Source organism: Podarcis melisellensis (genome assembly GCF_964234715.1).
Source record: "Podarcis melisellensis genome assembly, chromosome: 13".
In the NCBI taxonomy this organism is placed as follows: domain Eukaryota; kingdom Metazoa; phylum Chordata; class Lepidosauria; order Squamata; family Lacertidae; genus Podarcis; species Podarcis melisellensis.
In genome coordinates, this window is record NC_138545.1 from 27,699,034 (window position 1) to 27,722,988 (window position 23,955).

The 23,955-nt window shown below is 42.8% G+C and overlaps 2 protein-coding genes and 1 long non-coding RNA gene across 7 annotated transcripts; 2 read left to right on the plus strand and 1 right to left on the minus strand.

Annotated features, from left to right (window-relative positions):
- Positions 1-1,077: 1,077 nt before the first annotated feature.
- On the minus strand, positions 1,078-8,004 carry THAP7 (THAP domain containing 7). Of its 3 annotated transcripts, none has more exons than XM_081886512.1 (5): positions 7,876-8,004; positions 4,850-4,929; positions 3,131-3,283; positions 2,175-2,291; positions 1,078-1,826 (listed from the first exon to the last, which is right to left on the minus strand). In XM_081886512.1, the coding sequence occupies exons 2-5, from the start codon at positions 4,927-4,929 to the stop codon at positions 1,271-1,273; spliced, it is 906 nt and encodes a 301-aa protein (XP_081742638.1). In that variant the 5' UTR covers positions 7,876-8,004; the 3' UTR covers positions 1,078-1,270. The 3 variants fall into 3 exon arrangements, with proteins under 3 accessions (XP_081742638.1, XP_081742636.1, XP_081742637.1); XM_081886510.1 differs by lacking the exon at positions 7,876-8,004 and adding an exon at positions 7,524-7,796; XM_081886511.1 differs by lacking the exon at positions 7,876-8,004 and adding an exon at positions 5,281-5,398.
- Positions 1,106-11,066, plus strand: LOC309355598. 3 transcript variants are annotated; one of them, XR_014162543.1, is made up of 6 exons: positions 1,106-1,247; positions 3,123-3,302; positions 3,555-3,681; positions 4,174-4,292; positions 5,197-7,487; positions 10,486-11,066. It is a non-coding gene; the product is annotated as an uncharacterized lncRNA (long non-coding RNA). The 3 variants fall into 3 exon arrangements; XR_014162544.1 differs by lacking the exons at positions 5,197-7,487; positions 10,486-11,066 and having other exon boundaries at positions 4,174-4,418; XR_014162545.1 differs by lacking the exons at positions 3,555-3,681; positions 5,197-7,487; positions 10,486-11,066 and having other exon boundaries at positions 4,174-4,418.
- A 2,170-nt stretch (positions 11,067-13,236) lies between these two features.
- On the plus strand, positions 13,237-20,742 carry LOC309354867 (vomeronasal type-2 receptor 26-like; the record flags this gene model as incomplete). Its single annotated transcript, XM_081885131.1, has 6 exons — positions 13,237-13,397; positions 14,319-14,610; positions 15,116-15,979; positions 16,350-16,577; positions 17,253-17,379; positions 18,701-20,742. The coding sequence occupies 6 exons, from the start codon at positions 13,237-13,239 to the stop codon at positions 19,600-19,602; spliced, it is 2,574 nt and encodes an 857-aa protein (XP_081741257.1). The 3' UTR covers positions 19,603-20,742.
- Between the last annotated feature and the right edge of the window lie 3,213 nt (positions 20,743-23,955).

Here is a 23,955-nt window from a genome sequence, read left to right on the forward strand (position 1 = left end):
AGGCAACAGCAATTTTATTTTTAGAGAGCAACTGAACAAAAGTCTGTCTGGGTCTTTCCAGGAAAAAGGACTAGAGACTTAGGTTTTTTATTTTAAAAAACAGCTGAACATTCAGGAGAGAGGCCAGGAATATTTCTGAGGAGCCACATTCTTGTTCCACCCACCCTTACGGGTTGTGATAGTCATGACAGGCATGTAAGTGGTTCTGTTTAGGCAGCTGAGTCCTTGACGGGTGCCAGCACAAAGTGAAATAACCTGCAACCGTTGCAAACTATAGAAATCATTTTGGTTCAAGCTGAAGACAGTTGCCCCAGTCCAACAAGAGATCCTTACAGGTAAGCAGCCTTCTGCATGCCGCCACTGATGTGCATTTTTAAACTGTTTTCACCCCCCCCCCCCCTTTGAGCTGAAAAGGCTCCCAGAGCAGGTTTCAATTACCAGTAATGAGACTCATATTCACCCATGACCCTCCAGCATTTTGAATAAAACATTTTTGCAAAAGGCTATTTGAAGAGCACAGATGGTTGTGTTTATGAGTGCACATGAGAAACACCCAACAAATGCTACTTATTGTTCCTGTCTTAGCGCTTCTGTCCTTTTCTTACATACACCAGGCCTAACTCAGCTGATAGGCGGACAGGTTTTGCTTCGCAGCAAGTCTAGCAGCCCAGACTTCACTCAAGCTTTTGGCTTACTTACTTAAAACCATCTGAGTGGTTTTCCTGAACTGTTCCTCAGAAGATAGTGCCATCTCCAGCATGGCGAGTTTGATCTTATTCTGCTGATGCACATCACTCCACCGTATATATTTTATGGGTGAGCCTCAGTGGGATGAGGATGCCTTGGCCCACAAGGTCTTAAGATCCTTGTAAACCTATAATCCATCAGAAAACAGGGCAACCCTTTATCCCATACACCCCCTAATTCAATCTCCTCGTGAGCAAGGCTGAGCCAAAACTTGCTAGAAAGTGTATGATCCTTCCTACGCCTCAGGCAACACCATGCTGAAGGCCGCAGGTTGACAGCTGTTGCAAATCTGCTGTAAAACGTGTCTTTCAGACGAGTAGGAAGCATCCATCATACAAAACAGTATTTATTTACAGGTACAGATTATATGCGAGTGGTGATAGGGAAGGCGGCAAGTGCCAGGCGGCCAGCTAGACTGGAGGACCCCGAGTTCTGGCGCACAGCTTAGCCGCAGGGACCATCACACAGCCTGTAGCTGAGAGTGCACCAAACAGGGAAAGGTCAGTTTTGGCCTGCCCCAAAGTTACTCAAGGTCATTGAGGAGCTGCAGTTCAAAGACCTGCAGGTGCTCCTTGAGCCGTCGATGTGCCTCGGTGCTGTGCGGCCGCCGCTCGCGCTGAAGCTCGCAGATCCGAAGGCGGAGTCGCTGTTCTCTGCGCCGGCAGGCCTGGAGCTGCCGCTGCGCCTTCCCCAGAGCATCGAGGGCTGCCTCCGCTCGCCGCTTCCACAGCAAGGCACTGCCTACCTGGTAGCTGTGCTCGCTCTGGATGTAAGCCCCAGCTGGGGGAGGCAGGCGCAACATGTAGAGAGAGAGGGAAACGGGGTGGGATGAATCCCCCACTGGCTCCGGGAGGGCCGGGGAAGGAGAAGCTTCTTCCTGGCCAGTAGCAGCGGGTGACTGTTCCAGGGGAATGTCTGACAGGGTGGCCAGGCTCTCTGACGCCGGCCCTGGGAGGTCAGGCTGGCTTCGAGGCTCGCCGCTGGTGGGAGCAGCTCCAGGGCTTGGCAGCTCTTGTGCAGGGAAGCAGGAGATGTCCATGCACAAAGGACTCGACTCCTCCTCCAGGCAAGGGCTGCAGCTGTAGGCAAGGAACAGAACCCTGGTCAGACAGGAACCGAGTGGGGAAGATCTGCCACACTTTTATCACAGGTGTAGTGACAAGAAGAGGTCGACAAAATTGGACATATGCTTGTTCCAGATGCTTCCCGAAATAACCCAAGCATGCCAGCATGGAGCAATAACTGTGGTCCAACTTCAACCAGAGGGCAGCAGCTTCCCTACCCCTGCAGTAAGACAGCACTCCTGTGTGCACACTTCCGAAGAAGCAAGCCCCACTGAACATAATTAACATTCATAGGATGGTACAGGAAGGGAGGGAAGACCTTCCACAGAGCATGGCAAGAGAAGCCAGAAGGGCAGTGCTCACCTCTGCTTCTGCTGACGTTTCGCGAGTTTCGAGTTGCCTAGCTTTGATTTTTGGCGCAGTTTGGCGTGAAGTTCAAATATTGTAGGAACAGCACCCTCTTTGAGCCGATGGTAGCCACTGCAAAAAGGAGCATCAACATTCATAAGCCATCTCTGGCTTCAGACAGGCAAGCATCCTTCTATGGAAGGTCATCTGAACTATAGACCTTGCAGCAAGACATCTCTTTTTGGGGAGCTGCTGCTTTCTGGGAGGTGCTAGCTGCACTTGCAGTTAGCCAGTTATATTTCTGCATTGCAATGTTTTCCCTCTAGATCTCTGCACGTGCAAATGCATGTGCAGAGTCCCAAATAAACAGAATGAACTTTGTAACACATGCTGCTTAAATTCAGATTTCTCCCCACAAATCTCAATGGAGATAATCCAGCGTGACATCCACAATACAGCACTCCCACTTGCTTATTCTCCTAAGAAGATATAAAATTGCTTTATAATGAGTCGGACCATTATTGCCCACTACTATTTGCTCTCAATGATACTTAAGGACTCAGGAAGAGGCTTTTCCCAATACATACTACTTAAGATCCTCACACACCTTCATTACTTTATCAAACTGATCTAACAGGTTTTGGTGACTTGGGTATGTCTAGGTTTATCTTTTCAGCATCTGCACACATTGGATTCTGCCCTCACCTACAAAAAAAGTATTTAAATTGAAAGCTGATCACCCTGAATAAACCACAGAGCGGGTCTTCCATGACAGCTTTCTGGCCTTCAACAATTGTTCCCCCCAACCCGCCGGCCTTTAAGTCATTTCTAGCTCCCTTCTCCACCCCCTCTGCAAGCAGCACCTTTGCCAATGGCAAAGGTATAATCTAAGACATTGTCCAATTGTGACCATATCCACCTGTTTTAATTCTGCTTAGCTGTTCATGACCTTTCATATTCCAGTGACCTACCTGGTGCCCACCAGTTCGAAGCAACTCTTCTCAAAGTGCTTGGAGCAAAAGTAAACATACTTGGAGGCAGGGTCCCAAAGACCCTGGCCGCTCATGTCCTTCCTCCGACAATTCTCCAACCACATCGCTCGCCGGGGGTTGTCCTTTGGAAGTCTAGGAGCAGACACAGAAGGTGAGTCAGAGTTAGCCAGGAAAGGATGAGCAGCACAGTGCAGCGAAACAATGGAGGCCTTCTTCCCAGGAACAAGGACATTTGTCTGAAAATGTCATCCCAGGAGCTTCCCTGTCATGTGCATCATAGAGCAAAAGTATGATTTGATTGCATGGAATAACAATTGCTCTGGGTGAGTAGCTTAGTGTCAAACTGAGTCTGACTGATCCCTTGGGGCTCCAGATACTTAGCTAACATAAGGCTCTTTCCCAGGCTGGAAAAAGAACTATAGCATCATTCTAGGCCTTTAACACTAGGAGACACTACAAGGATATATACATTACTATTTCCAGAGATTATGGCTGTTCAGACAACAGTATCACTGCAGTGCAAAATAAAAGTAAATGTGGCTAAGTAAAATATTCCATAGTTTTTGGTGAAGCCAACCTGCAACTTGCCCTTCCCGTTCACATTTCATGCCAAGAAATCCCCATCTTGGACGCCTTTTTTGGTGAGAGAGAGGGCATGACATGATTGTTACTTTAAAAAAGAAGTATGCCTATTACAGCTTCTGTTTGTGTGAAATCTGCTTAAGGTACCGTAAAAAGGCACTGTGAACTCCAGAAATGATAACAGGGAAATACAGTGGTACCTTGGTTCTCAAACACCTTGGTACTCAAACGCCGGAAACCCTGAAGCAAGTGTTCCGAGTTTTGAATATTTTTCGGAAGCTGAAAGTCTGGGGCGGCTGTCGGCTATTGTTTCTGGGGCACCTGCACCAATCAGAAGTTGTGCCTTGGTTTTCGAACATTTCAGAAGTCAAACAGCCTTCGGAATGGATAAAGTTTGGAGCTTTTGTTTTTGCTATTTATTTTGTATTTTTGTTTTTTAGGCTTTTTCAGTTAATTTGTTTTTGTTACTGTGTGGAACCCAGTTCAGCTACTGATTGACTGTGTGACTGCGGAAGTGGATAAAAGCCCCCCATCCAAAAAATGACTATCATCAGTGCAGGTAAGAAAAAAACCTAATTTTAATTTTTATCATCTACAATACTGTCTTATTTATTTTATAGTACAGTACATTGATTATTGCTTTTATTTTATGGATCAATGGTCTTGTTAGATAGTAAAATTGCTGTTTTAGGGGTTATTTTTAAAAATCTGGAACAGATTAATCTGTTTTGCATTACTTTCTATGGGAAAGCATGCCTTGGATTTGGAACGCTTTGGTTTTGGAACGTACTTCCGGAACGGATTAAGTTTGAGAACCAAGGTACCACTGTAATGGAAAGATCTTCAACTAGTCAAAGAAGTGACAGCAGGAATCTGGAAGGTTTTCTTAGCCTTTCCTCTGCCTTGTGACAGCTCTAACTTTGGATCAATGGCTACACACACACACTTTATTTTCTGCTATGAGCTCCTCAAGGAAGGGTGGGACAGAAATATAAGAAGAAATACAATATCCCCAACGTGATATTCCTGCAGCCTAGTACCAGCCAGCCCTCAATTCAAAATGGGCACCATTTTGAAAGGGAAATTGGGTGGGTCCAGAATAGCATCAACACTCACCGATGGAAGGAAATGCCTCGGTTGCGTGTCTCAGGAGTGTCACGGGTGCAGCAGCCAGTGGCAGAACAGTGGCGGGGCATCTATAAGAAAAGAAAGGAACTTTAAAACCCACACTATCGTGAAGACTCAGGATAAGCTATAGAAGCTATTATATTTGTATTTTAAGAGGAAGGGGCATGTTGGGTATTCAGAAGCCCCAAGAGCTGACTAAGTGTGCTAAGAAAGTCCCAAAATTCTGCAACAAGTTATCATAATTCATTGCCAAAAGTATCTGCATTCTATAAACTGTATAAATTTTTCGAATCAGCACAATTTATTCGCATAATCTGCTAGTTTTTGTTTTTTAGGCAGAGGTTAAGACAAGGAGCTATATAGGAAAGCGAAGTCCCATTCCACAATATAACTACTGGAAATCATCTTCATCCACCCACCTGGTTTATGAGATTTCACCAGCATTGCAGACAAAACTTAAAGCCCACCTTCACAAGACATCTAAGATTCTGAAGAAGCAGGATCCCTTGCACAGGAACACAGTAAGTTTTTCAGTCTGGCATGGAATACACACAAGCTGACTCTCAAGTCATGCAGGTTCTTCCTTTTGTTATACTTGATGAGTACCTACTCTCTGTTTGCATCTGTTTCAATTATTTTTCAGGGTATCAGAAATAATGAGGGGCGAGGAGAAAAAAGAAAAGCCCCCTCATATTTTCTGGGCCTCTGTATCTCTCATTGTAGAACAGCAGAAACAGCAAGGCAGCACATAATATCCTTATAACACTAAGGCAATATCCCAGAAACCATTTAAGTAAATACACTTAGGGTTTGGACAGCTCTAAAAGCAGAGCAACCATCTTCAGGAATTGGCATAAGGCTGTGCAAGCCATGTATCCTTTGGAAGAAGATTACGGAAGCTCTCGTCAGAGATTACTGAATCTCTTGTCAGGGTTTGGGGTTGTGGGGGGAGACAAAGCATCAAACCAAAATGCTCAAAAACCAAACTGGGAATCTGAAGCGAAGAGGAAAATTACTTGTGCAAAACAATATAAAATTATGAGTGCTGAGGGGGAAAGGATACTAGAACAGGGTCACCCAATAAAACTGATTTGCCAGTAGGCCAAGGACAGGGAAAGGAACATGCTTCTGCACACAGCAGATTAATGCAGTGAATTCAATACCCAGATGTGATAACTTAGTACTTAAAAAAGAAAAGAGCATTGAACATGTTCGTGGAGAAGACAATCAACTGCTAGTGGAAATTATTCTTCCACAGCCTCTTACATCCATCTTTGGATGTACACCTCTTCCAAGTTCTATCCAGCATTCTCTGTTGTTTGCTTCCTGCTGTTAGTTTTAGATTGTCCACCCATTGTATATGTGGCTATACCCTTCAACTTCTGAAACTGAAGGTCTCCAGTTACCAGATACTGGCACAAAGCAACAGGGAATGAGAGTTGCCTTCATCCACTGCTGGGAAGGGTGGGGCATTCCAGTGGATCTACTTGGCCAATGCTGCATCAGAATACAGTACTGGCCTAAATAGATCCAATGTAACATGGTAGCTAAAGTATAAGCTCTCAGAGATCTTAACCCTCCACCTTTTGGCTTAGGCATTATTTTAATTTGCACGGCATTTCATTTTACGATGCTAGGGCTGAATTTTCTTCCCTCACAGCCAAGTTGGCTCACATTTGGATGTTGCAGATATCACTTAGGTTGCACTAGAGGCAAGATGATGTGCCCAACAACACCGGAATCCAGACAAGGATACAAATAGGAAAATGGAGAGCAAAAGCAGGTGTTGAGAAAATACAGCGGTACGAGATAGGAACGAGAAAACACTGCTCTTAAGTGAAACAGAGAGAGGCCTAGACAGAAGGTTTCATACATCTCACAGCCATTCAGCTGCTGATCTCCTAAGGGGTTATTTATTTTTAAAACCTGTATCCCATCCATCCCCCTGGGGGTTCATGGCTCCGGTGCTCTTCCACTTTCGCCACTCACTTCAACCCTCACAACAACACTGAGGTGGGTGGCTAGTTCAAGGTCACCCTAACCAGCTTCAGAGCCAAATAGCGGGGAATGAAGCCAGGATTCCCACCCCACACAACCCCCCCACACCCCCCAAGGTTCTAGTCTGACCCTTTTAATACCACCCCACAGGCAGCTGAAAACAGACTGGCGACGCCCTTACATTCACAGGCTTTCACCCACCCGACCGTGTTAGTCCTAACGTGCATCTGTAATTGGGGGCCGGCGGAGGAGAAGGAAAGGCTTGGGGGGGGGGGGTTGAGATTTCTTTTTGCCAATTACACCCATTATTCCGGGTTAGCTAATCTGCAATGAAATGGGAAGAACGTTTGAGTGGCAGGAACTGAGGACCATCCCAAAGGGATGGGGGAGGGAATGTCATGAGCCCCCCCCCCAAGGAAAGGGACATTCCAGAGTTTGAAATGACGGGGGGGGAGGGAATATGCAGAGCAAAAGGGGCGGGGCCACAGCAGGTCTCCATCTCTCTCTCCTCCCCCCCCCCCCCACCGGGAAAGGAGGAAAAGCGGCCAAAATGCCCCTCCTCCCACAGCCCACCGCCGAGAACGGAGACGCAGAGGAAGGGCTCGCGGCGGAGAAGTCGGCTGGGCGGGTTACTAATTTTTATTTTATTGGTTTCTCTCCTCACCTCCCCACTCCCATTGCTCGGGGCACCGCCGTCGCGGCTTCGAAGCTGACAGGGGGAATCTCAGCACCTTCTCGCGAGAATAGGTGCGCGAGCAAGCGAGGACCTAGAGATAGGAAAAAGTGAAGAGAGCCCATCGGCGCCGGCCATTTCCGCTCTCGAATTCCATTCGCTCAGGCGTTCAGAATGCAAGGATCGCTTCCCCCGCAGAGCAAAGAGCCAACGCAAGAGATCACAACGCTTTTATGAAAAGCATTTTTAGTCTGCAATCCTAGACGTCTTTGCCCGAGGATAGGAAAACCTAGGGGTTGCGTCTTGTGTATTACAGGAAGTTCAGGCTGCGCGCTTTTCTCACCTTTTCCTACCTCTAGGGAGCGAGATTGCAGCTCCTACGTCTCACCCCCCGCCTGACCAATCCCCCTCTCGCCTTTCTAGGCGCTTGGGTTGCTTCCGGGCAGCCTGGCGCAACCTAACCTCCCGCCTCCCTCCTCCCAACCCCACCCTCAGTCATTACAGCCAATCAAAGGCCGCCCCCGTGCGCATGAAAAGGCGGATACCGTCGCCCCGTGGGCCAATCACAAGCGCGCCAAAGCACCCCGGCAGGAGGCGCGCGAGCCTGGGGGCCAACTGTCAGCGGGCCGGTTTGCTTTTAAAGCGGTTCTGTCCACTTAGACAAGGCAGCCTTTGCCCGAAAGTTCACAAGCTGATAGACATGACACAAAAAGAGGGGAAGGGAGAAAGAAGCAGACTCAAGTGACAGTTATTAAAGTTAGATAGAAAGTTCCTATCTACCAATTTCGCATGAGTCCCTCTACCTATGGAATATGCAGAAATGGCGAAACTTACCGCGAGAATAAGAAATCAAGATAACAGACTTTTTATAAAAGAGTAGAAATTATTGAATATTTACAGATAAATTGCAAACAGATAAAAACATTAGCAGGATTATTGTAATAACCTGCAGTTTCATAAGAGTATATATTTAAAGTAGATAATTAAATGGGCAAATTAAATGAATTTGGATATGCAGAAGATATTAAAACATAAATTTAAGGAACTGCAGAAAGAGGGAAAAGGAAGTCAAACTTTGAAATGTTAAATTGATTGTAAAAACTAATGAAATGTATAAACTTGAAAAGTATACATAAAAACTTTAAAAAATAATTATTTTTATTTTGTGACTCCTACCTATTTAGCATTCATTGACCTTCTCCAGAAGGTCCCTATCCCTGCTCTTGCATTCCCTCGTTTAAGCTATGTAAAGGGCCACAGACAAGAATATTGTTAAGGCTACATGGGCTTCTTGGCTGTGTTCAGATTTTTTACTGCAGTTTTTGCTAGGGGAAAATATGTTTACAACTTCAATGAAGCCAAATTTATCACCTTCAGCGTGTTGTTATTTTGTAGTCTTTGGATATATTCTAGCTTTTTTATTCCTCCCCCACTCTGCTGGAACTGAACAAATATGCCATGCATTCTTCAGAATTTATGATAGGGGTATTATAATTTCAGTGGTGTACAAACTCATTATCTTGAGTATTGCCTCTTCTAACGGGCCTCTTTCAATCGGACTTGAGGTGTGTTGAGTCAGCCTATGATTAAAAATGAAAAACTGCATTGTCAGCTTCAACAAACTCTGAAATTCCAGAATTTAAACAATGGTGAGATAAAAATATTCTCGCGTAACCCATCTCAGTATATGGAGAAGGAACCAGGGATGGCATCATGTCCTCAGGATTGAGGGTGCCTGCCGCTGCAACACAGATGTGCAACATCACACGCATATGTACAGGCGTGAGCGTGACATCGCACGTCCGCATGGTGGTCCCTCTTCCTCCTCTGCAGGCAGGATCCAACACCACACCACCCCCACCCCGGAAAAGGATGCTTTGCTGGCTGGCTGCAGACGATGGAGCTGAACATCTCTCTCGGAGGCAGTGCCGCTGACGCCTGCCGGATTTTCTCATTGACTTTGTGGGTGCCCAACCCCCACAATTATATTATTGTGCCTCCCTGGAGTTGGCTGCTATGGAAGGAACTTTTGGGTTTACTACTAAAGGTCAAACTGCCCTTTTTTGTAGAAATGCAGGATTTCTTCAGTTTTAAAAATATCAGCTTCCACTTCCTTCCCAGGAAAGAGGAGGAGTATTGAAAGAAACAAGAACAGAAAGTCTGATCCCAGCAATTAAATCTTTGAAAACATTTAAGTTATGGGATATTGCACCAAGGGTTGCAATGTGGCAGTGGACAGGGAAATATAGGGAGAGAAGAAAGTGGTTTCCTTGATCCTGGCAATCTAAATTATCCTAGACATGAAAATTGTGAAATGAGAATGCTCTCCTTCTCACACGATACCATCTTCAGCTATATGGTCATAAAGCAGTTTCAGCCCAGTAAACAGTGCCAATACTGAGCCCTCCTCCTCCTCCTCCTTCTCCTCCTCCAACCACTCTGGCAAGAAAGATTGTCTTCCATGAACACAGTCTTAACAGTGAGTCCAGAAGTGACTGGAGGCCAATTCTGGATCCACAAGTCCTTCCACAGTGGGGACATAGGTTTCCTGGCAGGAGTTGATCACGGTGAAGGTTTGTCAAATGTGCCTTATTCTTGCTGTTTCTCCTTTTTGCCCTGAGCTTGTGCTTATTCAAAGTCCATGACACCCTTGGTAAAGGATGTTCTCCAGTTGGAGATGAAGATAATAGAGTTGGGGCAATAACACACCCCTGTTTAATGTCTGATCCCACTGTGAATGGTTGACTTTGAGAGCCATTGTTATCCACGATTGTTGCCGTCATGTTATCATAGAGGAGCCAAAGGATGTTCACAAATTTATCTGGGCAGCTGTTTTTCAGAAGGACAGTCCACAGGGAAGTACAATTTACAATATCAAAGCCCTTAGTCAGGTAGATAAACGCCATATACTGGAGTTGATTTTGCTCTCTGCATTTTTCTTGAAGCTGTTAAGCAGTGAAATTCATATCCACTGTCCCCCTAGAACATCAAAAACCATATTTGGATCCAGGAAGTGTGTCCTCAGATATAGTTAGGAGACGGTTTGCTAAGATCCTTACAATAATTTTGCTGGCTGTGGCCAAGAAAGAGATACCTCAATAATTTCCACAATCCGTTCTATCAGCTTTTTTTAAAAATATTGATAATTTTGGCATCCCTAAAGTCTCCTGGGATCTCTTCTCTCTGCCATATTTTTTTGATGAGCTTGTGAAGTTGTTGGGTAGGCTCAATTCTGCCCACTTTGAAGACTTTGGCAGGTATCCCATCAGGTTTGATGGCTGTGTTGTTTTTCATTTGGTTAATAGCTGTACACAAATTTCCAGATCTAGAGATACAGCAAGATTTGGAGATACATGCAACACTAGCATGTTGGGGTAAGATTTGAGGTAGATGGGAAAGGTGGGATGAGTTTCCTCTCCTACCCTTAAATACGACGTTTCCTGTTCCAGGGCAGCTGTTATCCTGAACATTATCACTCTTTTTAGAAGGAAAGGTGTATTGCAGTATTTTGAGCAAAAAACACGATGGACTCCCCCCCAAAATGAGGGAAAATGTAACCTGTGCATCAGAATTTGAAAGATGAAGAAGGTGACCAGCAGATTTAGACTTCAAAGATTAGCAAAACGATGACATACGGGTCAGAACTCCGGAAAAGGAATGAAAACATAACCTGTGGGTGAGGACACCAAAGCAAAAAATAAAAAAATGAACATTTTGGTGATATTCTGAAGTGTTTGGCTATCCTTTGTTCCTAAGTACCAAGTGGCTGTGGAGATCTTCTCCACTGGCTTACCAAGTTACATGTTTGTTTGCAAATACTACATTATTGTGTAAGATGCACTGTAAATCCAATCAATAAATAAATATTCTAAAGTATTGTAGAGTCTGCAATTTCTGCCATAATATTCTTCTCTATTGAGGTGGTGAGCAAATGGACATAACTTACAAATGGATCATCATTGTCATTTTCTTCACTTCTATCAACAAATCAGAGGACATTTGTGTGATACATTACCCAAAATAAAAGATAATGGATTAAAAAATGTTAGTTGAATGAATCTCTCCGGGTTCTCCAGTAATATATTTTGGCAGGGACATTTGGACTTCCAGTTTTGGTTCTCCATTTGATTTATCCTACCCCAAGTTCATGTGTCACATTAGCAGACATTGGCATTTTCTCCATATCCATCTGCAAGACACAAAAATGCCAGGATATCATGTGACTATTCAGTGGTACCTAACATCTGGCAGACAAACATAGAAAAACCCTGCTATAGCAAGCTAACTTCAGAATTGTAGAATTGTTCCATAATCCACTAACCAGCAGATCCCTTTTTCTTTTCTTGTTTTGTAGAAAGAACTTACAAAGCTATCCAGTCCAAGTGTTTAGTTATTTCAACCTGTTAACAGTCTGATAAATCTCTTCCTTCAAAATATCTCTATTCATTTTGGTCCAATGTGTCCCACGCATACATTTTCCACTAGATATGTCCTCACCTCAAGGTTTTATCAAGCTATTGAGTTTTTAGTAATGATAAATTCCCAAACAAGGAATTTATTTTTGCATTGTCATAACTAACACTCCCATCTTTTTGTATCAGTGAATAGATTTTTTTAGATGTCTGCTTCCCCTTTATCACATGTGCTAAACATTTGAATGCTCATTTAATGATTCATATACTAACATATAGGGAGAAAATTGATTCAATTCTCATTTAAAGATGAAACTTCTCACCAGCAAAACAATCTGTGAACCTAAACAGTCATCAATTGAAATCTGGAGTTCTCAAAATTTTGCAGTGCAGTTCAAGTAATTCTCATTGCAGGGTTGTGTGAAAGAAACATTCCTACAGGAAAGCTATCTGTGTTCTTCTTTCCTTGACAAGAACCTAAGAGGGATGTTGTATGTTTCTCTAAAGTTTTATTGAAGATGGCATTAAGATAGCCTGAAATTATTCTATCCCCTGTGGCAAATTATAAGCATTCCTTAAAAGTTTTGGCCAAGAATGAGAATTGATTGGAATTAGGAGCATATATCTTATATGCTCCTGAAAACTGAACGTAAGATTAGAGGAAAAAAAATGAGAAATGGAGCGATATCATAATGGAGAGATTCACCTATCCCTACCAGGCAGACATGCTTCCACCCTGACTCAGTCCCAAGGCCCAAGATTTATAATTTTGTTTGTCCCATTACAGCATATTCTCCATACACTTCAGCTGTTCCACAATGAAGCAACAACTACTTATTATGGTTAAGATATGACAAGTAACACCCCCCCCATTCTTCCAACACACCTGCTGCTTCAGGCTGGATAAACGATCATTAACTCCCCTATAATTATCAATCTCAAGATGACTGAATGTGTTTTTCATGTGGCCCCAGTGCATTTCCAGAGACCACTACTAGATATCTAAATGCAAACGCAACCCCCACTCTCTCTGGCATTTCAAGTAAGAGGGGAAAGCCAGATTCTGTAAGTCTAATCTCAGATCTTTTCTTGATTTTGTAACCAAGCTCCCAATAATTCATCTCTTGCTTAGGTAGCATGTAGTACCATTCAAGATAACCTGCTTTGTGACTGATCCGAAGACCAATGTTGTAAATGGAATACAGGGCTCTCTGTCTAGAAGGAAGATGAGCATGATATTTTTTGTGATGCTAGTGCTCTTGTTGCTTCCATGGATGATATGTAATGGAAAAATGATCAGTACGTGCACCATCAGTGACCCATTCCATATTCCGCACAAGTATTATCAGCCAGGTGACCTGATCATTGGTGGACTTACTTCTCATCTCTTTCCTTCTCTTAACTGGGAAGACTTCAAGAAATACCACACCTTCCAGCAATTACTTAATGTCTTGTAAGGACTTTATTTGATGCTCATTAATATCCAGATCCTAACCCTGTTTACTGGTGTTTCCATGCGCTGCTCTGGCTTCGCCAGAAGCAGCTTAGTCATGCTGGCCACATGATGCAGAAAAACTGTCTGCGGAAGCGGACAAACGCCGGCTCCCTCGGCCTTTAAAGCAAGATGAGCGCCGCAACTCCAGAGCCATTCGTGACTGGGCTTAATTGTCAGGAGTCCCTTTACCTTTTAACCCTGTTTACACAGAAATGAAGAAAAATACTCTTTAATGCAGTTTGAAGCAGAGAGGGATGGATATCTGTGCATGAGTAAGAGAAGTAAGGGTGGTGGTGGGGAAATTCCATTCTGCTCTCATTTAAAGAAGAATCTAACTTTTTAACAGTATTGAAACAATATGCAAACCAGAACCCAGCTATGCCTTGAACTTCAAACTTTTCCAAATTTTGCAATGCAGTTCTCTAGTCAAGTAATGCATACTAGGGTAAAGTGTACATAACTATGCATATTTTAGTGAAATAACATTTAAAAATGCATTATATCTGCAGACATCACTTTGCAAAAATGTTTACACTGGGCAGAACTGCATACAAAAATATGAATATTAGGAGAAATTTGCACTAAAATGCTGGTGGCTTTTTTTTTTTTTTTTGGAAAATCACAAACTGATAAACTGATTGGAAAAATGAGAAACAAATAAAAATTGACAGATCCACCCATATTTACATCTTTGCCTGCCAAAAATTGAGTATTGGTTTGAATCAAGAACATATATCCTATATGCAATTGAAAACAGAATTTAAGATTGGGGGGAAAAGAGAAATGGAGAGAAACCCAAACAGACAGATTCACCCATCTCTACGTCACACAATGCCTAGCATACCTGGCAACTCAATTATCAAGTAACTCTCATTGCAGGGTTGTGCCAAAGAACTACCAGCATATTTTGGCATTGGTATTTGCTATCAAGGAGATCAATGAGAATCCTGAGATCTTGCCAAATGTCACCTTGGGATTTCACATCTACGATAGTTATTACAATGAAAGGATGACCTATCGGGCAACTCTGGAGCTTCTATTCACACAGCAGAAATTTGTTCCCAACTACAAGTGTGACACTCAGAAAAATCTGTTGGCTGTCATTGGGGGACTTGATTTTGAAACCTCTCTCCATATGGCAGCCATCCTGGGTGTTTACAAGACTCCACAGGTAAGATACAGGTAACTTAATGAGTCATTTGCATTTTCCTTTTCTACCCAGAAAAGTTTTCTGGTTCTGAGATACAAAAATCACATCCACACTATACAGTTAAAGCACTATTATTCCACCTTAACACTCAGAATCCTGAGAACTGTAGCTTGTTAAGCATGCTGAGAATTGTTAGGAGACCTGTTACAGAGCTACAATTCCAGCACGCTTAACAAATCTCCAGTAAACATTCTTGGTTACGTGAAATATTTCACAAGCCACAAATCCACTATGCTAGGACTCCACTCCACTCTTACAAAGGCTGAAGCTGATGGCACTCTCAGGAATATCTTTGCATTCGAGATGCACTGATTTTGCAGTGATGCCATCAAATCAACTTGCTCCATCCTGGACACTTTGCCTAGCAGGAGAGGTGAATCCCAATCGCAATTGCCCTTTCACTGCAGATCCATGTAGCAATTCCCTCTATTACATTGAGATAATATGCTTCCTTATTTCTTTTTAGCTCAGTTATGGCTCCTTTGCGCCAGAAGACAGTGATCAAGTCCAGTCTACTCCCTTCTACCGGATGGTTCCAAATGAAGCCCATCAATACACTGGCATTGCTCAGTTGCTTCTGCACTTTGGATGGACGTGGGTTGGGTTTATCGCTATAGAGGGAGAGAGCGGGGAGAGATTTTTGCAGTCCATGCAACTTCTGCTTTCCCAGAGAGGCATCTGCTTTGCTTTCTCAGAGAGAACTCCAAAAAATACATATTGGAGAATTTTATTTTCTTTAAGTCTCAAGTGGCTCCAAATCTACAAAGTTATTGCGGAGAGCAAAGCCAGTGCTGTTGTTGTCTTTGGAGAAACCAAGTCCATGCTTTGTTTACGAACAATGCTCATCATAGGTGAAATAACATATGGCGCAAATACACCAGTAGGAAAGGTGTGGATTATGACTGCTCAGCTGGAGTTTACAGAATTCTTCTACCAAATGACCTTAAGTATGGAAGCCTTCCATGGTTCCATCTCCTTCAGGGTTCATTCAAAAGAGGTTCAAGGATTCAGAACATTTCTTCAGCTCATAAATCCTCTGGGGACCAATGAAGACATTTTTCTCAAGTTGTTCTGGGAACGAGCATTCAGATGTTCATTTCCAAGCTCTAAGACAAAGAAGCAGGTTAATAAAATCTGCACTGGAAAGGAGAAGCTTGAAGATCTCCCTTCATCTGGCTTTGAGACGAGCATGACTGGCCACAGCTACAGCATCTACAATGCAGTCTATGTTGTAGCACATGCTTTACATGCCATTTTCCGAACCAGGTACAAACGCAGAACTATGGAAGACAAAGGGAGATGGGTGCTTCCAAATCTGCAGCCTTGGCAGGTAATATCTTTCTTGAGACTCAGCTCTATTGATATAAGCGGAGGAATGACAACCCAGGGGCATATAGAACAGTGCCTTTATAGGAAGCTACCCTATACTAAATAAGATCTTTAAGAACATCAAATTCAGTATTGTTCACACTTACTGTGACTTTCCTGCATTCCAGGAAAAAGTCACTTGCAGCCCTACCCAAAGATGCTTGGGTTTGGAGACTAGCACTTGTTTATTTTCTCATTCATCTTTCAACTGCCAACAAAAGCTTCAATCTAACAAGTTCCCTCCCCTGGAAATAATTGTGTGTGGAAAAGATCTGAGAGATGTTTGAGTTTTAATCAATTGTTCCTGTCCTTCTGTTCCTCTTTCTACTCAGCTGCACCCGTTTCTTAGGAGTGTCTCATTTAACAACAGCGTGGGAGAAACAGTGTCTTTTAGTGAGAGTGTGGAATTGAAGAACGGATTCGATATTACCAATTTTGTCATTTTCCCAAATAACTCCTTCCTGAGAGTCAAGTTTGGGAAAATAGATTTGGAGGCTCCCACAGGCAAGGAATTTTCAGTTGATGATGAAAAAATGGTGTGGCACAGAAGCTTTAAGCAGGTGGGGCACAACTGCGATTTCCAGGCTCTATAGGGAAATTGAATATTATTGCACCGACTAATAAAACAGAGCAAATGGATAGCAGTCTTGGTGCACTTCTTGCATAACTCAAATCCTGAACCCGTAATTATGGAAGCCTAGAACACCATGTTTCCATATATGAAAATTATCCCTATGTAGTAGTCTATAAATCCGTAAATTTAATGCTTATATTAAAAAAGCATAACACTGTTATAAGCCACTGAGCGTTCAACTGACTGTGCATGCATACACGCGCAACATCACATGCCTCTATATCATAAAATGATTAGTAAGCATTAGGCTACAAATGATGTAAAATTAGTATTTTTTTGAAAAAGTACACAATTTTGCTGCTGCATTACTAAAAATCTGTATTTTGTCCCATTGGCAATGGAGACCATCAGCAACTCTTAATCCTGTCTAAAACCTCATGGTGTACAAGCTACTTTATATCCATACAGTATTTGATAGGAATGCCGCCAATGTATTCCAACCATTTAACTGCTTGAAATCAATCAATCAATGAAACCTCAACCACCCAAAAAACCTGAAACAAGTTTCTAAAAAAACAAAACCCACCCAACACACCTTGAGTTTGCATCTGTTATTTTATTCTCGGTGATAAACTATTTGTGTGTTTATTCAAATGGACAGGTTCCACCCCTTTCTACATGTAACCCAAATTGCCCTCCTGGCTCCAGCAAGAAGAAGAAGGAGGGGGAGAAATTCTGCTGCTATGATTGTTCTCCATGCCCTCAAGGCAAGATTTCATCCCAAAAGGGTAAGAGACAAGAAATACTTCAAAGATAGTGCACATTGTAACATACGTAAGGAGACAGTTTCAGCAAAAAATGAGCCAATCATTGATGCCATTGTTCTTTCTATAATAGCTGAAGCTCAGAAGTTTGAGGCTTTCAATGGTAATAATTGTATAAATTTTCATATCTTATTGGAGCAACACTCAGAAACCCAACTAGTATCTTTTTATGATATTCCTTCTGATTCTAAGTTAGAAGCCATCTTTCCCCACCCTAGTGATGTGATCTGCATGGGACTCCTATTGATGATCAATCAGAGGTTACCACTGACTTTGAATGGTGTTGGTCACTTTTGGCAGCATTTCTACAGTTTATCTAAACTTTTTCAGAAATCGAAATTTCGCCCTCATTTTCTGGTGTGTTATGCAGCAGGAGATAACTGAGGATGGGTCCGTAAGATAACTTACACAGGAATGCATCCAGTGCATTTGGATAGGACTTACTAATATTATTATTAATTATTCAATGTATGAATCAGCTTTTAAGAAGATTTCTTAGGTGAATGAACAATTTAAAATAGCACATAGGAAATATAAAAGCATACAAATTCCATAGTTAACAAACAATAATGCAAGCTGGGGAGCACATAAAGCATACCCAACCTACAAGTGTCTTCTCTCACAACCATGACATCATCACCACAAAATAATCTACACCTTCAACTCAATCCCAAGAACAATGACATCAACATTCAAATGCCTAGGGAAACAAAAATGTTTTTGCTTAGCCCCGAAGTCATGTCAAAGTTGGCCCCAAGTGAATCTCTCTGGGGAGAGCGTTCCATAGACAAGGGACACCATTGAAAAGCCCCTTTCCCTTTATGCCACCTTCCAAACCTGTTTCAGAGGAGACATAAGAAGGAGGATCTCTGATGGGGATCTAAACATCTGGATAGTCTGATGTGGGAGAAGGTGAGGTAATAGAAGAGACGCTTGCAGTCAAGCAGTTGATAGAACTCTGCCCTAAATGTATCTACCACTTTATGATTAATGCATGGGAGATTGAATATATGTCTGAAGGAGCCACTCCACTATAAATGTTCTAAAATCTTCAAACATTGTCTTCAAACAATCTTCATTGTCTCCGCAGCAATCTATACAACAGATGATGGCCCCTGGGAAGTTAGCATAACATAGGCAGACAACCCAGCAAATTATGCTGATTTCTAGTCCAAAGGTGTATTTGTTCTGTCTAGGAATCCTTTTGGTACTCCAGTTTAATGTTAGGATGTAATAGACAGTTTCTGTCCGGCACACCCAGAACCTGCCTCTCTTCTTTTTCCAGACATGGACAATTGCGACAGATGTAGTGAAGATCAATATCCAGACAAAGGCCAATCACAATGCATTCCAAAGGCAATAATCTTCCTGTCTATAAAAGAGCATCTAGGGATGAGCTTGGCTTCTTTGGCTCTTTCTCTCTCTCTGCTCACAGTGTTGGTTCTAGCCATCTTTATTAAAAACCAGGACACGCCAATCGTCAGAGCCAACAATCGGGATCTCACCTACGCTCTCCTCACTTCCCTCCTGCTCTGCTTTCTCTGCCCTTTGCTCTTCCTCAGCCCACCAGAAAGAGTGGTCTGCCTTCTCCGACAAGTTGCTTTTGCTGTCATTTTCACAGTGACCGTTTCTTGTGTGCTGGCCAAAACCATCACCGTGGTTCTGGCCTTCATGGCCACTAAACCAGGATCCATAATGAGGAAATGGGTGGGGAAAAGACTGGCAGGCACCATTGTGTTTTCTTGTTCTCTTATCCAAGCAGGTATTTGCACTGTATGGCTGATAACCTCTCCCTCATTCCCCCATCTTGACATGCACTCCATGGTGGGAGAAATGATACTGGAATGTAATGAAGGGTCCGTCGCCATGTTTTACTGTGTTCTTGGTTACATGGGCTTCCTGGCTGTGGTCAGCTTTGTTGTGGCATTTTTAGCTAGGAAACTGCCAGACAGCTTTAATGAGACCAAATTTATAACCTTCAGCATGTTAGTGTTTTGTAGTGTCTGGATATCCTTTGTTCCAGTTTACTTGAGCACCAAAGGAAAATACATGGTGGCTGTGGAGATCTTCTCCATCTTGGCCTCTAGTTCTGGCTTGCTGGGTTCCATCTTTGCTCCCAAATGCTACATTATTGTGCTGAGGCCCTATTTGAACAGTAAGGAGCAGTTAATAAAGAGGAAATTCTAACATATTCCAAGACCTGCAATTTCTGCCATCATGCTTTCCTCCAGTGAGATGTTAATACTGTTGATGTGGTGGACAAATGAACATGTCTTACAAATAAACATGGATGACCTTAGTCATTTTATTTACTTTCTCTCAACAAACAAATTAGGACAGTTGTGTGATATATTATTCAGAATTAAATATAATGGATTAAAAATGCTAGTTGAGCGAAACTTCAGTGTTCACCACTGTATGGAGTTCCAGTTTTGGTTTTTCATTTGATTTAGTCCACCCCAAGCTCATTTGTCACAATAGCAGGCATGGACATTTTCCATTCCTTTATTTCCATGGCATAAATATGCCAGAATATCAAGTGGCTATTTAGTGGTATCTACCACAAGGTGGAGTATGCAAAGAATACCGCTATGGCAAGCTAAATACAGTATTCAGAGTTATTCTTTAATTCACAGCTCTACACTCTAGTGCCTTCCTGGGCTGCATAGCGCCTCTCCCACAATAATACATTGTTGAAGTGTCACTACTCTGCTCCAGCATTTAAATAGACACCAGAGGAACATCTTATTAAAACCTCCTACTGAAGAACAGAACAGGACCCATAAATTTATGGGAAGACTTCTAGGAGCTTATAGGCAAAGGAGGAGCATGGATGGGTTGATCATAGGTCAATCAGGTAATTCAAAAGTAAAATGGAATTTATTTAAGCAAAACAAAATTTATCTGACTTTATCAATCAAGAAAATGTCTTTTTTTTTAATCCTCCCATTGCATATAAAAGGAGTGATATTCCCTAGTTCAGATCAGGATTGTAGTGTGCATTGAAGCTGGGCATATATGTCATGCATTCTTCAGAAATTATTATTTGGATCTTACAGTGCAGTTGTATAGAAACTCATTATCTTCCGTAACCCCTCTTCTAATGGCCTCCTTCAATTGGCCTTGAGGTATCTGTGTATCTTTAGTTGAGCAATTGATTAAATAATGAAAAACACTGCATTGTCAGCTCCAACAAACTCTGAACTTCCAGAATCTACACAAATTGTGAGATTAAAAAAATATTGATGAGTAATTTATTTCAATGTCTGGAGAAGGAACTCATGGGTTTACATTGAAGATCAAGCTGACCTTTTTCGTAGAGATCCAGGATCCAGGGGCGTCTTGCCCATAGAGGCAAGTGGCGCAGGGTGCCAAGGCACCAAGTTCTGGAGGGCGCCAGGGAAGAGCTGGAGGCTGGACGCGGCGCCTCCTGGCATCAGCTTGCCTCCTTTGCCCGCCTCGCTAAAGCAGCACCATGACCAGAGCCTCCGCCTCTTCCCTGCCAGAGGAGCCGCCCTCCAGCCGCTGTCCGTCTCCTCCAACCCTGCAAAGCTGCCGGCAGCGCTGTAAAAAGGTCGGCAATTCTGGGAAACGGGGCAGAGGGATCTTTGCACCACGGTGCCAGATATACTTAATACGGCCCTGCCAAGATCTATTCAATTTTTAAAATTTCCTTTCAGAAAAGGAGTATTGAAAGAAACTGGATCAGAATGTCTAGCAAATAAGTTTTTGAAAGCATTTAAGTTATGAAATGTTGAATTGATGGTTCCAATGTGGCAGTGGAGAGCGAAATATAGGGAGAGAGGAAGGTAGGAGGGGACAGATCACTGAACCAAAGAGGTAAGTAATACAGGTGCTTTGGTTGGCTGGTATGATGACCTCTGCCAATGCTCTTGAGCACATTGGAGTAAGGTTTGAGCCAGATGGGATTTGGGGAAATGTCTTCTCCTATCCCTAAACACTATCACAAGTCTCCTGCTTCAGAGTGCTGGTTTGCTGCTAAAATTAGCAGATTTGCTGCTAAAATATTACGGTATTTGAGCAAAAATGTGGTATGTGGGTCAGGATGCCAAAAAATGACTGAAAGCATAACCAGATCAGGTCTCCAAAAATGACTAAAAATGTGACCCATGGGTCAGAACTCTGAAAAATAACAAAAAAACATGACCAGGGGTTAGCAGCTGAAAAATGACCAAAAATGTGTGCTCAGAGATCAGGACTCTAAAAAATGACCAAGCTCTCCAATCTGTTAATATCATCATTATTTAATCCTGATTCTGCCTTCTGCAGCATTAGATTCCCCTCCCAGTTTGGTGCCATCTGCAAATTTGATGAGCATCCTCTCAGTTCCTTCATCCAAGTCATTGAATGGGCCCAGGACAGAACCCTGCAGCACCTTACCTGTTACAATTTTCCAAAATGATGATGAACTGTTAGTAAGCGCTATATGAGTTTAAAAATGCATTAACTTTCTGTTGCAGCCTTTTATTTAGAAAGTGATCAGGGCATGCTGCTGCCCAACCACAGCCACACCACACTAATAGATTTTACAAATGATTTCTATGATTGTCAGCTCTCATGTCCATCCTAAAAGGGCAGGGGCTAACATTGTTGTGGAGGTGGGAGGGGGGTGATTAACAAAATCAATCCTCTTGGCAAATTGAGAATATCCCCTCACTCAACAAAGTTTAGGATATTCCACCATTCTTCAGCAGAGTTTATTTTTCTTTTTTAAAAAAATAACATTTTTTATTGATACAACAAAAAAGGGGAAAAAACACAAATACCAAATTACACACAAGAATAACCATAGACACATAATTTTCTATGCAAACAATAAAACATCTATTGGTCTTAACACTAAAGACCCAACCTCCCATCTATTCCATTTTTCAAATTCATATTACTTATTGCCAATACACACTTTTATCATAATTAAACTTATTCTTAATAAATTTATTAACTCGGGTTGAGTATATTTTTCTTTGAGCAAAATTAGTGGCTCACGTAAATGTGAACTAAGCTTTGATAATAAAGAAACCTGTAACAAAATAACACAATGAGAGAAACTAAATACAACAACATGGGGCAAGTCTGAGGCAAGAAACAAGAGGAGGCAGTTGGTCCATCTTAACTGACACTCTTAACGGCACACTGAAGGGAGGGGCTGATTCCGCAGCAAAACACACAAGCCCCGCCCACCAGATACCAAGCACTCTACTATTCAAATTCGGCTCCATTACAAAAATAACTTCAAAGCCAACCTGGATGTTCAAAGCCCACCCCACCTCACAATATGCCTATCCTTTAGTTCAAGTGGAGGCCCTTTTCTTCACTTTTCTCTACTACCAACCTTACTGTACGCTTGTGAAACAGGGACCACTTATAAACACCATCTCCAACTCCACGAAAGATTCCATCAACGATGTCTCTGAAAAAATTTACGCATCGCTTGGGAAGACAGGCAAACTAATGCCAAGTGTACTGGAAGAAGCAAAGATCACCAGATTGAAGCAATGATTCTTCAATATCAACTTTGTTGGACTGGTCATGTTGTGTGGATGCGGGGGCGGGGGGCAGGAGAGAGGGACTGGGGTGGCAAAGCTTATTTAGTGGATGCTTGGGTTTTTTCTGTCAGCGTCACCTGGGGAAGTTCTTTTCCTATTCGCTTGTTATGTTTCTTATGTGGTGAGAGAGGTTGGGGTGGCTCAGGGTGTGGTTGATCGTCTTTGGCTGGCTGCAGTGGGATTTGTTTGTGCGTGGGTGAGGGGGGTTGTGGGGTTAAGTTAGCCATATTGAATTGTATGCTGTTGGTGGGTTATGAGCTCTTTCTAGTGTGAGTGGGCATTGTTATCGTGGAAGATGTTCAGTAGGGCCAGTTCTGGGGTGACTGCTAGTACCTGTTTAGTTACCGTATTTTTCCGTGTATAAGACGTCCCCATGTATAAGATGCCCCATGTATTTTGGGGGACTCCAAATTAAGAAAACACCCCCTCAGCACTACCCGCGTATAAGACGAGCCCCAATTTTAAACCTATTTTTTTGGTTTAAAACCCTAGTCTTATACATGAAAAAATACGGTATTTTGCTTATTTCTGGCATGACTGTGCACACTCCTTTTCTGACTGGGTCCTTGATTACTTGGTTTGGTGGGATCTGCTGGTTCAGACACAGCATATGTCTGAGAAGGCCCCACAAGGGATCATGGAGAGGAGGTGCGAGGGGAAAAACTGTTGTGACATTGATTTCTTTGGCAACTTGGAAGGGCTGTGGTGGGATCCAGAAACGGCAACCTGGAGCCCCACTGACCACTTAACTGCTCTCTTCTCCATCAGCTTGGGAGCTTTTTCTGAGACGCTTGCAGGGTATTATAGGATCCTTTGTCTTTTGAGCATCTTTATCAAGATACTAACAGATCTGCCTGCCTTTGATCAGTTGTGCTTCAAGGGAAGCTCACCAGTCCTCTGATTCTTTAATATTTTCCAGCCCAGATAGATGTTAACCAAATGATATCACAAGTCATCTCCTTGCAGGAGCAAG

What these genes read in the sequence shown, in the direction of transcription:
- THAP7 (XM_081886512.1), bottom strand. Translation starts at nt 4,929, where the DNA reads ATGCCCCGCCACTGTTCTGCCACTGGCTGCTGCACCCGTGACACTCCT. An exon ending in CGAGGCATTTCCTTCCATCG is followed by an intron (nt 3,284 to 4,849) that starts GTGAGTGTTGAT and finishes GTCTGCTCCTAG; the next exon opens with ACTTCCAAAGGACAACCCCC. An exon ending in AAACGTCAGCAGAAGCAGAG is followed by an intron (nt 1,827 to 2,174) that starts GTGAGCACTGCC and finishes CCTTGCCTACAG; the next exon opens with CTGCAGCCCTTGCCTGGAGG.